General features: G+C 37.7%; 1 protein-coding gene across 2 annotated transcripts; it reads right to left on the bottom strand.

The window, feature by feature from the left end:
• Nucleotides 1-15,669, bottom strand: LOC143864685 (immune-associated nucleotide-binding protein 9-like). 2 transcript variants are annotated; one of them, XM_077375438.1, is made up of 6 exons: nt 15,514-15,669; nt 12,628-12,878; nt 11,698-11,975; nt 4,799-4,963; nt 4,584-4,718; nt 1-546 (listed from the first exon to the last, which is right to left on the bottom strand). In XM_077375438.1, exons 2-6 carry the CDS (start codon nt 12,857-12,859, stop codon nt 334-336), a joined length of 1,023 nt encoding a protein of 340 aa, XP_077231553.1. In that variant the 5' UTR covers nt 12,860-12,878; nt 15,514-15,669; the 3' UTR covers nt 1-333. The 2 variants fall into 2 exon arrangements, with proteins under 2 accessions (XP_077231553.1, XP_077231554.1); XM_077375439.1 differs by having other exon boundaries at nt 15,519-15,665.
• Nucleotides 15,670-16,903: the final 1,234 nt, after the last annotated feature.

Below are 16,903 nucleotides of genomic sequence, written 5' to 3'. Positions count from 1 at the left end.
TGATAGAATGACTTCTAGTGGATAGAGATAAAGTTATATTCTTCTGTACAAAGACTATCAAAGAAAAGATAGTCCAAATACACAGCAAAGTACTCATAAAGGTGTGTATCTTAGGAGAATGTATTGTGAGTACTAGTAAGGGAGCAGATATCTGCACTCCTTGTTTTCATATTGGCACTCTCTTTATTCCACACTTTTCACATTATCTGGTAGAACTCCCAACAAGTTATAAACAGCAATTCAAAGAAGTTTAAAATATGAGAGGAATGCCATATCAAAACAAGGAAGTGCTGATCTCTGTTTCCCATAAATAAAAGCAGCTAAATAAAAATATCACAGAATGGCACATTTAGCACTTTCAGCCCGCTTGCGGAGGTCCTCAGTCTCCCTATGGGCTTTCTCCAAACTCTCTCGGAGCTGACGAATTTCATCATTTGATTTCATTTGAGCAGCATGAGCGAGCTTTTCTGCTTCCATTCGTGCGGCTTGTTCTTCAGCCAGCTGCTTTTCAAGCTTCTGTGTAGTCTCTTTCAGCTTCCACTCGATCTAAATAATATTGTAAACAAGTTGACTCACCATTAATTATCAATAATCTAGCATTGATCGTGATCTAAACGATCAATTAGAGGGTATATCACCACATCAAATGAATACAAGTGAGGCATCATAAAGAAAGAATAAGAAAAAAGAACACAGAATAATCAAAACACTATATAACGAAATATAAGCAGCAAACAATAGAACAAAATAAACACAGCGGATGAATAAAATGGTAAATTTCTATCATCAGATCTCAAAATGAGTATTAGGAAAGCATCCATGCCAGACCCAAAATGGAAAACATGAGGAAACCAGAAAAGAGGCATGTTTCACCCCCTTCATATATAAACCTCTCATTTTTTCAAGTATTTCCGCTAGGCAAGGGCATGCCAACATAAGCAATATACCCACATACTCAGAGCCACATGACTCCCTACTTTAAAGGTCATCATCAGAAAGATAATATTTGACAGTTTCCCTCTAATCTCGTCTTTTCTTCCTGTCTCCATTCTTTCACACATGCTATAGAATGGTCAACATAAATATTACCCCTAACATGAAGCCTAAAATTCACTTTTTGATGTCGAGACTCAAGATGCCTCGGGTTTCAAAAAAAGAACAGGTGGAAAACAATGGCCTCACCTGTCTATAGTCCTAAAATTCACTTTTTGAACATGGTAGTTATATTCAGTAACATTTGATTGTCATAATAACGATTGAGATGGCCACACCACGTGTCCCTCTGATCCCTTCTGGTTTTCCTCTCTCCATGCTCTCATACCACACACGTCCTACAATGGACCCCTAAGCGAACAGGCGTAAATTCACTGTTGATGAAAGGTCAAGACAACCTTAGGATTTCAAAAAGAATGCGAGGAAAACAGTGGCCTCAATGTGGTTCCAAATGACCTCAGGTAAATCCAGTTTTTGGTAAACATACATGTTTCTGCATGTTATTCTTTTTCGTGGTCGGTAGTTCTTCACAGTAATCTCACTACAAATCCCTGTTCCGAGTAAAATCCTCCTTTTGTCCATGGCACATTATGTAGTTAGGGGAAATTTCCATTTATCTCCTTTACGGCTATGACAGTAGGCAAATCATGAAGGGAGAGCTCTACGGATGCTACTCGTTGGTACATTTTACAGCTTTGATTAAAGCTATTTTTTTAATGGTAACTTCATTAAAACTCAAATAGGTACAAAGAGGAGGATAAGATGTCCAATACAAATAAGAACTGTCAATTTTAAGCCAATTGGGAAGCAATCAATAATAACTAAAGCACTTCTGTTAACTCCTTCCCTAGCCAAAATATCCGCTTTTTTGTTTGCCGACCATGTATGCAGCTAAATTTGGGGATTGATCTCCGAACAACAATCAATGATTTTTTTGAATGTTGAACAACAATCAATGATATCTAATATGATTAAAGATTAGTGCCATCGATCGTTAAAATGCCCTTTTGCTCATGAGATGGCATTGCTGGAATCATCTTTGAATAGATTCCATGAAAATCCCCAGTCCCGTCGATAATGATCTAGCTTCCGTCGCAATAGAATCTAATTCACCGCATGGTCCAAAGTGGGAACTCAAATCTTGCTAGGATCCACCATCTCCCTAATTATCTTGCAATGAATGAAAACGTGGTCCACCGTCTCCTCCGCCTCTACACATAACGCGCAGTGGTCAACAATGATCATCTCATGGTTTCTAAGATTGTCTACCATAAGGATCTTGTTGAAAAGAGCTATCTAGCTAAACGCTCAGACCCTGGGAGGTGCTGGAATGCTCCAAACTTTGGCTATCCTCTACACATAACGCGCAGTGGTCAACAATGATCATCTCATGGATTTTAAGAATGTCTACCGTAAGGATCTTGTTGAGAAGAGCTATCTACCTAACACACAGACCCTGGGAGGTGCTGGTATGCTCCACACTTTGGCTACATGCGAGGGTTGAGGACCATGGACAATGTGGTGGTAGAATAAGTTGACATCGAAGGTTCCAGACGAACTCCAGATCCAAACCCTTATCTTTCCAGTTTTCTTTATAGCAGGCCTCCAATACCTCCATTAATCAAGCAACCCTGTCAATCTCCCTCTCAAAGAAGTTCCATCAAAAATTGATTTTCCACAACCCTCCTCCCCCCTCAATCCTAACATAGCAATTAGCAACAAAAGCATCATTATCCATGGTCACCCTGTACAGCTCTGGAAACAACTGTACTAGCGGAGGCGTGCTGCACCATAAGTCATGCCAGAATTTTATTATATCACCCTTATAAACTCTGAATCTGCTTCCTTCATTGAAATTATCCCATTGTCGCAAGATTTCACTCCACAGAGTTAACCCGCTAAACCTGTATTTATCATTGGATATTCAATGACCTAGAAGCATGCCATTCTTGCTGTCAATGACATATTTCCATAACCACTTACCGAGAAGGGCTTTGATATCCTCTCTCAATTTGCGGATTCCTAGCCCCCTCCGCCCGCTCTCTGGTCTTGATTGGTCATTTGCAAACCTCCTCCCAACCCACTAGATGCAGCTTTTTCTTATCTTACCCTCCCCATAAGAACCTTCGTTGGATTTGCTCAATCTGATTGATCGCACTAATAGGGCATTTGAATGTAGATAGATACTAGATAGGGATGTTTGCTAACACTCCCTTGATTAGAGTTATTCTCCATCTAAGGGATACTAGATTCCGCATCCAAGTGTCCAACCTTTATTCTTTCAACAATCAGATCCCACACATGTTTTTGGGGTTTTCCTTCACAAAGAGGAAGCCCAAGATACATTGTTGGAAAGTGATCTATCGAACACCCAAGTCCGGAGAAGCATTTGAGAACCTCTTTAAGGTTGTTTCTAAAGATCTCTACATTGCCTGCTAACTGGGCATGCCATTGGAGCTGCCATCAAAATTGAGTTTAATGACATCTAACGGGGTGGATGCTAACAGGGAGAGACTTTGATCTTCAAATGATCCGAGTTAGAGGACAGTGACATGATGTGTCATGTCATTTCCATTTAGACACTTACCGATGATTCAGCTGATGTGCCACTTGTAGAACCACCAAGATCAGTTGGGAATAGTTCCAGATTGGTTTCTTAAGTTGGGACACCTAAAAGGAAGTGCTCCTCAAAGTCAGTGTACTTTCTAGGTTTGTTACACTTTTAATTTATAAAAAGTAATTATTTTGCACATTAATACAGGTAAAGATATAGCGCATCCTCATCATGTGCTAAGAGATGAGGAGCATGATGATGAGGGTGAAGATAAGGAGGGTGGACATGATGAGGGCATCCTCATATTTTTATAGTGATGTTTTCTGATTGTTACTTGTGACCCTGTGCATTTGTGCTTTTTATGTCGGAAATTGGGAATGTAATGTAAACTTGTTATTTCCACTGCTTTTTTGTTAGTCTTTTCCTAAAAATTACTTCATTTTTAGGATCATTCAAACCAGAGTGGGTGTAATTATAAGAAAAGAGAAAACAAAAAGTGGTGGGAATGATGGTAGAAGAGTAGAAATATCATTTCATACACACATATATGCATGTATAAATTCATACATACCCACATATCATGTTCCACTATCAGATTTCATAATGGTAACATATCTAATAACCTGTGTAACTATCTGAAACTGAGGCACATGTTCAGAACACGCAGGCTTATGAAACCCTTCACCTCAGTTAAGTGAAGTCCCTTGTGTGCAATGGTTGTTGACTTTCAATCAAGTGGAGATACATGAGTCATCATGTGAAAGGTATAAAAATAGAGGAATGATAGAATAAAGGGCGTATTTGCAAAAATCAGCTTCAAGGGCGCCCCTATTGGTTAATTTCTGCAAAGTGCATTTATGGCGGCGCCCAAAAAAGTGGATGGCGCCTAAAAAGTGGAAATCATGTTGACTTTGTAGAAATCAACCAATAGGGGAACCCGGGAAGTTGATTTTTGCAAGGGCGCCCTTCATTCTATCATTCCTCAAAAAAATAAGAACAAGAATCAGAGAAAAAAGGCAGGGAAATCAGAATATACCATCTCAGTAATTCTCTTGAGCTGCTCCTCATATGATGTATGTATCTGCTCCTTCAACTCAGATATCTCCCGTTTTGAGCAGCCCCTTAAGGACTCAAACTCTTCTTGTTGATTATGCAATCTTGTAGCTCCTTCCTGCCAAACAACATTAAGGTTAACAATCATTAAGTTTTCATGCTATAATTACAAACTCTCATAAGAAGGAACATTTTCACCTTGAGTTCAGAGAAAAACTCATCTGAGTATGGCTGTCCACCATTTTCTGCCATGACAATGTTCACGAGGGAGAGCAATTGCTGGACCTGTTTGGTCCGCTTAATTTCATCTTTAGTTTTGTTATCAAAAAGAACTACTCGGTTTTTACACAATCGGAGGACTTTCTGTCGACATAGCAAACAACATATAAGTTAGTAACTGTTAGCATCTGCACTCACATGCACATATGCACGAACTCAAAAGCCACAATCCACAACAAAGAAAAGGCATGTTGAGGACATAGATTCATCCTTTATGATCGGAAGTACTGATTACTCCACGTAAATCAAGAAAATTAAGGTGATCATTTTTTAGATTCAAATGTTCTGTACTATAAAAACTTTCAGTCAAATCTGTATTAAGACTAGTTGGATCAATTCAAAATTGTACTAGTTTAATCAATTCAAAACTGTAGTATATGGTATCTCTGGAGAATCCAAAGCAAAGGAGTAATAAAAGGTACCGGATAAATTCTATAAAAATGTGAACAGTGAATTACTTCCCAACAGGCATGCCCGAAAAGTTATTTCTCAAGTGCTAACTACCATAACTTTTTTTTTTTTTTGAAAGGGTGGACTAAGGCATCCAATAAACCTAAACTCCATGACCGAAAATAAATGTCAATCTAGCTCCAAGATGGACAACATTTTGAAGAGTTTTAAGGGAAAGATGAAAGAAAACATAATTTTGCTGTAACTGACAAATATACTCCTGACATGTGACTGAATATGAACTAAATTTTCAAACACTCCCAACATCTCTGATTTAATAAGCAAGTTAGTATGGTCCATTGTTTCTTTTCAGATTATTTTTCATGAATGAGAAACTTCATTGAGGAGATTTGGGATGGTTTGGGTATTTCCTTCCTGGTTCTCTAATTAACTTGATAGTTGGTTTTATGTGCCTTGGCCTAGAAGAGAGAGGAAATTATGGGGATTGATGTTTGGGTTTTGTGGAAGGAGAAAAAATGCTCGTGCTTCCAAAAAAATTGTAAAAAGACAACATTTTCTATACACAAAGATTATCTCACTAGTGATCTCTTGGGCCAAGACCTTGTTGTGCTTTAATTTTATCTCTTCCATGAATCTGAGGTATCACTGGAAGGAGATCTGTGTTACTAAGTAGGGGAGGAGAACCCCTTCCCCTTATTGGAGTCCCCCTAATCTTGGTATGGTGAAATTGAATTTGATGGCTCGAGCATTGGGAATCTTGGGGCTTCTAGCATTGGGGACCTTCTTAGAGACGAGTTATGCAACACTTGTTGGTCTGGACAGGGTTAAGGATTCAAATGAAGCAGAGGTTAGGGTTGTGTTGTAGGGAATCATATATATAGTGAGAGGTGATACGGATATGCTGATAGTGGAAGGGAATTTCTTAAATGTCATTTGGTGGCTCAAGGGGAGAAGCCCCTACCCTAGACGTTTGTGTACTTCTGCTTCTCTTTTTGTTAATAAAGTTTACCATCATTCAAAATAAAGAGAAACTTCATTGAGGATATAAGAAAACTACACCAGCAAAAGAGCCAAAGACTACCCCCAGAACCCTCGGCCACAAAGTGGCCTTGTACTAACGTGAACAAAAGGCACCACTAAACTACCAGATGAATCCCAAATTTCATCTAAAATCTGAGCTAACCTCCAGGGACTCGAGCTATTCCACATGCCCCATTCTACCATCCATAACCCTTCTAACTCCTTGCAAAAAACCCTAAGACCATTGAAGAAGCTAAAGCCTCCACCTCATTAGAATCTTCAATTCTACCAATGCGGCTCCCATAAAAAGTCAAGCAAATCAAATAGAAATTTGTCTCACATTTTGAGCTCCCCCTTTTTCGTCAATGTCTTAAAGAACCTCCCTCGATTTCTGATGAGAATTGATCACAGAACAATAGTCTTTCAAATTGATAGAAAACTCCTTGGAGCATAGCTTTTCAACAAAGTATTAACTTAAGCAGTTTATAGCTCATTTCAAAGATTTTTTTTACAATGACCAGCGCTACAAAGAATTTTCAAATTTTTGTTGTTAAGGTCTTATAAGTAACCCAACATTCAATGACATTTTAATTAATTTTGTTTTGATAGGTTTAGAAAAAAAATTAGTGAATTCCAAGGGATAGAATTATATAAATGCCTGAAAATAAGTTAAGTTATAGTGTTGTTTATAGTCATATAGCATCTCCCAAATAACTCCACAAATTTTATTTTATTTTAATTTTTATTTTTTGAAATGGCTAACTCCACAAATTAATTTAAAACTTGTTATAACTTTTATTATTAAAATTTTGAAAACTTTTTGAGGCCCTAAAAAATCACCTTAAAAACCAATAGAAATAGCCCTAGAGATCTATAACTCTTTACAAAAATCTTCCTAACAATTCATATATTGTTTTAAAAGGATACTTCAACGAGAAGCTATGTTTCCAAGAAGTTATTTCATCCAATAAAGGATTCAGTTTTCTAACTGTATATTAAGCTTTGGCATAGCCTATAACTCTTTTTTCTGGTAAAAGCCTAATGTATATAAAAAAAAATTATCTTTTCATGATCTTCCGCATAGAGGTTGGCATGTTCCTTCCAAATACTCAACCGATTGCATGATGCGTGATGCTACAAAGAATGTGGCCTTAACACTTGGCAAACCTCCCACCCACGCTCTAAATAAATCCAGAGCAAAACACCGAAACACCTAACTCACCCCAAACTTTAAGAATGTAGTGCATATCCTTCTAGCCATCTAGCAACGAATGAATAAGGAGTTAGCTGTTTTTTTTTGCTCCTTTGTACCTGAAACACATTCTTGCCAATTGTTACTTACCTATTTTCAAGATGTCAACAGTCAAGATATTATTCGCCACCTAATTCAACAAACACTTTCCCCCCTGGAAGCATAGTGGCATCCCACAGTTTTTCTTAGAATTTTTCAACAGATGGTAATAGAATTATATAAAGCAAAGACAAGGGAATTACAACCAAAAAGTGCCTAACAACAAGGGCCTTCAAAATCCAGAAAACTAAATATCTATGTTACAAGGATTCTAATGAATGGGGGAATTACTCGTGCCGGACACATCTCGAACTCCAATACTTCAAGATTCATGGCGACACTTCTAGGCTATGATTTGTGGACACGGACACGAGTGTCGCGTGTCGACATGGAAACGGAGTGTCGGACACGGCAAACTCCCAAAATTTAGAAACGGGGACACGGCTAAAATAGAAAGTACATACAATCATGATTTGTGGATACGGATTCGTGTGCCGAGTTTTGACACGGATATGAGATATCTGACATGGAAACCCTTAAAAATCTAGAAATAGTAGCACACTCATATGCGTACATACATATAAAGTTACTAAAACTTAAGCACTACATTTAAAAGTGTCTAAAGGAGTGCCGACACGTGTGGACACGGGTGTCGTGTCGGACACGACACGACACGTGCGTCAACAAGAAATTCAAAGTGTCGGCCAAATCATAGCTTCTAGGTCTCTTTTATTTATTTTTTTCTGCATACTACTGTCACAACTTCATAATTACCGCATGTTTTGAGTTTTATCCATCCTAATAATAGGTTTTTATATGGAAATAAAATATTATATTTACTTAACCTATTAAAATTTTTAATATATTACTTGTCATAATTAAAATTTGAGAATTGATTAATATATTTTTGGCGAATCCACGAATCTTTCTTTTTGAGGTTTGCCAAATCTGACACTTGATAAAAAATGATCCATAGTACGACAACGGTCTACTGAGCATGTTGCTACATGGATTAACTTCACCCTATCCCCGAAGGATCTAGCACGTGTTCTTGATGAGTTGATGTCACCTCTAGGAAATTCATGAAAGGCTTTGCAGGCATGACCCGAAGTATGCAATTGCGGATAGAACTTCAACAGTGCAAGAAGGGAAATCAAACTATTTAACACCACCTCGTCAAGATGAAGAGTTTATTCGACCAATTTCCTAGTATTCAGTAATCATTGGATGAGCATCATAAGATTAGATACAACTTACAAGGTATAGTGAATGAATGTTAAATTTTCTACATCCATACACACTCGCTTAGATCTTCCCTTATTTTCTGAGCTTTGGGTATTCCTATTTCAGCGTGATGGGCTTGTGTCTGCTTCTCCAGCCTCCCACTTCACAGACCTACTATCCAGACACATTTGAGGTCCACCTACTTGCTAGTTGTTCCCAACATGGATGTCGACGTGGAGGACAAAGCTGTTCGCAGTCAAGGATGTAATCGAGGCTCCAAGCGTATGACCTGGACCTTACCATGTCCGACCTGGACAAGGAGGGTCACAACTTGGGCAATGTGATCTGATTCCCACACCGACTCACCTCGTATTTACTATTCTGCGACACTTTTATTCACATCCCCAAGATTAGTTGTTCCTTACCATGCAGGGAACCCTGCTTAGAGTGCTACGAGCTGCCAGATCCATGATCACCACAATTATACCATTGTCGAATATTACATTGATACAGGCAACTTGTTTAAAAAGTTCTTACCATCCGCCAAACCCATGGTCGTCGCAATGTTTTCCAGCTTGTCTCGATAAAATCCTTACGGTTAACCATTAAAAAAATAAAAATAAAATCCTTGCGGTCAGTCATCAAAGAAACTGCAATCATATCATGAACAAAAGGTGTATCATATGTGGGGGCTGCTTGAAATGGTGATTAATTTATTTCTTCATGACAAGGTAGTTGGTGAGATATTGAGTTACCCGTCTTTTTGGTGTTAGTTGGGTGGTGCCAGAGCATAACAGGGAATTGATTGAGTCGGGGGTGTACTACCCATGGAATGAAAATGGTAAGACTTTGTAGTTCATTGCTTTGGATGGTGTCAAGAGAAAGAAATAAGAAAAACTTCACAAAGGCAGAAAATCTGGTGGTTCTTTAAATAACATGGTGTTTAATTACATTGTTTATTGGGTGGTTGTTAAATGTGTACCCAAGATGATCTCCTATGTAATATCTTAAGCTGAATTCAGATGGTTCTACCTTAGGTAATCCGGTAGCAGCTGGTGTGGGGGGAATTTTAAGGGGTCCATCATAGGGAGGGTAGGGGGCATTTTTTTTAGTCTAGCCGAGGTAAAGGACTTTAGTGAAGTGAGAGCTCCGGCTTTATGAGTGCTATTCTTCTCGTGGATTTTCCATGATGCAGGACACTTCTAGGAATGGGAAAGCTCAGAGGGTTGGAAGGCATAGGGATTGGACTACAGCGGTGAATTAGATGGAATCCAGCCCAGGGAATTGAAGAACATCAACTTTTGAATTTTCAGATTTAGAAAAAATGGTTATTTTTAGAAACTGGCCCAAAGGATCGGGAAAGATCTGACCGTTAAATCTCCCTGAAATTATAGTATGTGATAGGAAATTGTTAATCAAAGACAATATCAGAGTTTGAGAACAATCGTTAAGGAAAAAAAACAAATATGAAAGTTTCTTCAGTTCTGCAGGTTTTGGCAACACCTAAATCCAGTTCTGATCTAGATCAAGATCCATCCGTTGGATCATGCTAAAACGTTAGCAACAACAGGAGTTAGGGCATCACAACACTAACTAACCAAAAGCATCACACCAATATCTAGACCATAAGCATCACACCCACGTCTAATAGTAATGTAAGTCGCATCCATGCAAGAGAAAAGAGCTTCAAAATCTTTTATTCATCATGTCATCTCTAGTCATGACGCTTTACATTATATAAAGAGAAAACCCCTCATGAAAATTAGCATGGACTCTTGTCTCCTAGACACTTTACAACTCTAGACATTTTAATTAAATCACTTCCTATTCTAACTGATAATAAAGTTACATCCCACTTTATTTAAATTTCCAAATAAAAACAAAGACTAATAAAAACCTGCTAAAGACAACAATTGGAAATAAGAAACTAATCTAAGACTCCATCACTTACTAAATATAAACCTTTCAACTTGGAAACTTGAACCAAACTTTATACTATACTATACTAACCAAATAGGAAACTCTTTCATTAGTTATATCATCAAGATACTAATTAGGATCTTTACATTTAAACAAATCCAGGAAATTAAAAAAAAAACCCAAACTTGCACAATCAATCAAGTGGGCCCCTTTTAGCCTACAAAATCCAAATTAAGGGGTTTGCCATTGACCAATGTCAAGCTTGTCACAATGACAATTTTATACCTATATGTTTTGTGGACTTTCCCATTGAGGTTGAGGGGTCTTATGTGCAGCACTTGGCCATCATAATTTCAGGAATGATCTCCTTGCATTCATGGCTTCGTGGCTTGTTGATAGTCCCCCTTCAGTCCATTACTTGACTTGGTGGTGGTGGTGGAGGGGTCTCTCAACATTATTCAATGGTTGAAAGATAGGAAGATCCATGGAGATTTGTGAATGCCATTCAAGAGATGGGGTTGAGGGGCAGCACTTGGCCATCATAATTTCAGGAATGATCTCCTCGCATTCATGGCTTCGTGGATAGCCCTTCACTCCATTACTTGACTTGGTGGTCGTGGTGGAGGGGTCTCTCAACATTATTCAATGGTTGAAAGATAGGAAGATCCATGGAGATTTGTGAATGCCATTCAAGAGATGCACAAGATTTCTTTTCCGCATGTCTACGGGTCAGCAAACTCAGACATGGCTTCCTTAGTTTGGTGTGGTGTACCAGGAAGAGCATCGGTTGTATGTTCATGATCATTAAACTTTTGAGGAACTGCTTAATTTTTCTGTTTTGGTCCTTATATTAGCTGCTCGTGACCGCATTCCTTGCTTTCTTAATATAACTTTTTTTAATCACTAAAAAAGTGGAAATATTATAAAAGTCTGAGTAGATATGAAATCTAACCTTTAAAGGCTCAGGGCACTCACGACCCAAATAATCGGACAAGGTCTCATCATTCTCTTCAAGTTCATCCCCGCCAGTAAATACTACAATCATGTAGTTAGCAATTTTCTCTCCAAAAAAAGTCTGTAAGCTTTGAAGTGCAGCTTCTTCTTCCTTTGAAAAACGAGTTCTAACTGAGAAAACAACAAGAACGGCATGAATCCCATCATTGGCCAAATTAATACATTTGATGATCTCTTTGCCGATGAATTCGGATCCCGCCGTAAAATCAAATAGTCCTGCAAATGAATTGCAAAATTAGGAATTCTCCAATAAAAGCATATTTATTAGATGACATTATTTGATAGAAAAAGCATGTGTTGGCCCATATTAGAAGCCTAGAGCCACTTATATTAATAAATAATACAAAACAATAAAATTCACTATACTCAAGAGACAGTGTCAGAAATTCTGCCTTGATTGATAACAAATTACAACACTTAAGAGAAAGATTCGATAATCCTTTTCCCTACCAGACTATAGGTAGATAAATAGTTGGATAGTCTAAGGAAGTAATTTCTACAAAAATGAAGATGCCATACAATGACTAAAGATTTCTAGAAAGAGTGGATAAGAAACTAACAATTTAACAACACATAGAAAGTGCCTAATGAAAAGTTACGGATCGCAGAAAGCTTCATGTTTGAAGACTTCATGAGTCATTTGTAATAAAATATCTTTTAAATTACACAAAGAACCCAATTAAAAGATCCTGATATTAGATTTTTTTTTAAGACAAGATCCTGATATTAGTGTCATTCAAAAAAAAATCCTCATATTGGTCTTCCAGCTAACACATGGCAATTCAAATATGAAAATTTTCAAATTATGTCAAAAGATACTATGTCATTGTCTAATGTGGCAGGTGTTATTAGATAGAAATAGGCCTACCAGGAGTGTCAATAACATTCACAATACGACCATCTTTGAGAACAGTAGTCTGCAATTCACAAGTACTTGTAACACCATTGGAACTGGCTCTCGACCTGAACGCTTTCTTTCCGAGGATGGTATTTCCCGTTGCACTTTTTCCGTTGCCGGTACGTCCAACCAATACTACAGTACTGACTGCATTGGATGAGCCTGTGAACTCCCAATCATCATCTATCAAGCTTCCACCCATTGTAGGCTAAAATCACTGCCTGCAAAACAAATATAGATTCTAAGAAGAAAAACAACAGCAAAATAGAACAGTCTCTATTGTTAAGAATCAAAGATTGATATAATTATAGGTGATGGTGATCACATGACAAACACTCTGCATAGACAGGAGGAAGGTTCTCCTAAATTTAAAAAAATAAAAATAAAAATTATGGTTCCTAGCAACAGCTGAAGCATATAGCATACTTACTAGAAGCAATAAGGAAGAATGAGTACATTTACAGATACTGATACAGGGATGGGGTTTGGGGAAAGGATTTCTCTAGATTTCTTTATGACATTGGAGAAAATTTCTTACTCAGGAAAGAAAGTACAATATTTACAAGACGAAGTAAAGTCAAGAACAAGGAAAAATGAATTGCACATCAGGAGAACGGAGGAACTTATCATCATCAAGAGTCTTAGTATACCATCCACACCCAAAACCTCTAAGAAAAGCACATGGACCTAGAGTTTCATCCTACTAATCACATAATCTCAATGTGATGTTAATACCTTATCCTCACAGCTCAGCCATCCAGTAACATTTAAGAGTCTCACACCCAAAAGAGGAATTATTATAGATGCGGTGTTGGTCTGGTTGCTCACATACACCCACGTTATTAGAGTCCTAAAAACAGAATGTCCCTAAAAGAGGAATTTTAGCACACCTCTTAATCTCCAAAACCTCACACCCAAATATCTACCACACAAATTAAGTTTCAGATCCCAGATGATAGCATCATCCACCTCTCAAGTTATCAAGAAACTATGCAAAGTGGCAGTTTCTGCAACTGATTTCATTCTCTACGCAAGTCTTCCACTGAGAAATGGCAAGACTCCTATCAATTTAAAGCCCAAAGAGATCATAATTTCTAACCCACTCGCCAACCACTAAAAGAGTGTCTTCACGTCTAAGAGATTTTATCACTTCATTATTCCCTTTCCTATGATATAGCCAAGGAGCAGAGACACTAAAGATTACACCTCCTATTAGGAGACGGGCCACAGACCAAATGAACCTGGAAATCAAGAAAAAAGCATTGGCAACACTCATGTCATGCCAAAGAAGCCTGAAAGTAGCCCCAGACCTCCCTCACAATATGCATAATATTCAAATAATGAAAATAATACAAGCACTACGACAAAATAAAATACGGAATACAAGATCATATTAGCATTAGTTCTGTTACTGTGTAATACTACCTTTACTGTCTAAATTTGGTAAGGCGGTCAAGTTAATAAAAAGAAAGATAAGACCATTGACCCAAGAAACTAATTAAAAAAGTTTTGAGCATTAGCCTCAAAGGAAAATGGGAATACAACTAAGCATGCGGTTTCTGAAACTGTCATATGGGTATAATGAAAGAGCGCATGAGACCAGAACTATCAAAACTAAAGAGAAAGGGCTTGCTCACTTCTTTTCACATTAAAAGTTCCATCACTGTGTGATGTCATGTCTAGTACCTAATAAAGGTAAGGCTGACAAGTTAATGAATCAATCCATCTGTGAAGAACATTCTCAACACAGAGTAATTCGAGAGTATGGAAACAAATATCAGAAATTCGGGAGTATGAAAACAAAACATTAGAAATTTCAGAAATGGAAACTTAGTTATAATATGGAAGTGGGCTGTGCATGGTAACTCGAATTAGAAGAGCACACAGGCGACACTAATAATTAGTAGAATAGTTAATATTTAAAAAATTCCAAAAAAGAAAAAAGAAAAGAAAAGCTAAGTGCCACGAAGTCAATCTATAATAGAAGGTGGAAAGTATCATAATTCTGTACAAAGTGAGAAAATAGAAAAGCTTCATGAGGATATGCATCAAGAAAAAATGTTTGGTTCATTGATAGAAATGGTTCCCTTTGAAAAACGAGATAGTTTCTTTTTTAGTGGGAAAGGCTTTTCTTTATAATGGGAAGCAGTTACTTTCGTTTATAGTGGGAAAAAGATTTCCTTTATAATGGGAAGTGCTTTGCAGTTGCTCAAAAATGGCCTCCCCATTGATGTGTGTCATCCAACCAACACGGATTCCACGAAAACAACAGCAAACGGCTATCATCCAATCATCATCCTCTTGTGCATAGGCGGAAACATGATCTTCAACGAAACACATTGATTGTCTCAGAATCAATCTAGATAACCCTTATCACTAAGACCCCTACATACCCAACAACTAAATATCAAATCTAAAAACCACAAATATCTAAACTAATTTATGCTACCCCAAGCGGAACCCATTTAGATACATAACAGTCTGTGTGTTCATAATTATGAGAGAGAGAGAGAGAGAGAGAGAGAGAGAGAGAGAGAGAGACCCATGAACAACAACAAATTCACTATCATAATCATTCCATGAATCACAGAATTTATTAAAAAAAGGGGGGGGGGGATCATGTTCTAACAAAAACCTCAAATTCACTACCATAATATTCCATCAATCACACAATTTAAAAAAAAAAAATCTTTTTTTGGGTGAGAATCAGAACAGAAATAGATAAAATACACAAAACCCATCAGAGAGAAAAACAGTACAAAGAAGAGATTGGAGATGAAATTAAAACAAATTGTATCAAGATTAAAGAGTTCATAGCTGAAACGATAGAAAAATTGAGTAAAACGAGATCCAAACCTTACTTCTGATATTGATTTCTTTCAAGCAAAGGAAGAGAAAGAGATAGAGGAATGAGTCCAATATACGCCGAAAAGAGAGAAATGATATTTTGTTATTATTGGGATTTGCTAGCGTCCATGGCAGAAGGCATTTCGCGTATGGTCTGTTGCATCCGACAGCAGCCACCTCTTTAATGAAGAGAAAATCAGCTGGAAAGTGAAATTAGCAATTCCCTTTGTTATTATATAATATAATAGATAGCTGAGCAGAGCAGCTACGTAGTCCTTAAAGACTATCGAACTTGTGGAACCCATGCCTTGACCATTGTGGCGGAGTTCCACTCCATCGGAGAGGCCTTGGTTGGACTCCCACAATCCAAAAACTAAAGCCAATCATTAATTCGAACCATTCATTTGGATTGAAATTTTATATGCTATATATGAAGTCCAACATTTTTAAGAAACTACTGTAGGGCCCACATTTTTCATTGATCCAAACCATTCAACATAAATACGTTGTGCAACAAATGAATGGCTTGGATCATCTAATAATGTATGTACGTGCCGACATTATATAAAAATTCAGGGAAGTGATATTTTCAGCCCCTTTTCTTCCCTGGGTCACCTCCCTGACTCGTCTTTTTATTCATTTCCCAAAACTTTTTCTCTAAATAAGATGAATATTTTGTATCATAGCTAAATTACTTAACAAAAATGTGATAACATTCCATGGAGAAGTCTGCAAAAACAAACGGTTTAGATCGGTTAAGATCATATAAGTAGTGAACATGAGCCGCCCAATATAGTGGTCCTCGTTGGATGACCAATTTTTATCACTTTTTAGAGGAGTTGCATAGGACTACCAATTTAGGTGGCCTCACGGGACTATCTTTATCACTATGTGTTGAGGATATTTTAGTATTCAAGAAACTGGTAATTGAGAAGAAGAGGAAAGATGGAAGCCCGACAAGAAAGGTATGAAGCATTGATTTATTAAATGGAGTTTTTATATGATGAAAGGCCTTAGAGTCCATTATTTTTTTTAAAGTACCGTACGGCGACACCATAGGATGATCCGAACCGTCTATAAGATGGGACAAAGCCCAAATAAGTTGTGCCCCAAAAATCATTTCCGTAGGTTGATCCTAACCATTAGAGGGTTGATCATAGATCAGATAGTTAGGATCAACATACGGAAATGATTTTTGGTAGTGTTTGGATTCGGGTGTGGGGTTTGGGCCCATTGCCAAAAACACAGTAGGCCTACATTGTTTGGATGATCCAAAGCGTTCATTTGATGGACCCTGAGATAGATAGGGTGTGCCCAAAAAATCACCTCCATATATAGGATCATCCTAACCCTTCAATCTGTGGACGAACCGTCAACTGAGGGGGTCTACCTTGCACAA

The sequence above is a fragment of the Tasmannia lanceolata genome, unplaced genomic scaffold (genome assembly GCF_043159265.1).
Source record: "Tasmannia lanceolata isolate RefF3 unplaced genomic scaffold, GAP_Taslan_0.1 ptg000054l, whole genome shotgun sequence".
NCBI classification, from domain to species: domain Eukaryota; kingdom Viridiplantae; phylum Streptophyta; class Magnoliopsida; order Canellales; family Winteraceae; genus Tasmannia; species Tasmannia lanceolata.
The sequence above is the reverse complement of the archived record's forward strand: the minus strand, read 5'-3'. Positions and strand labels throughout refer to the sequence as shown.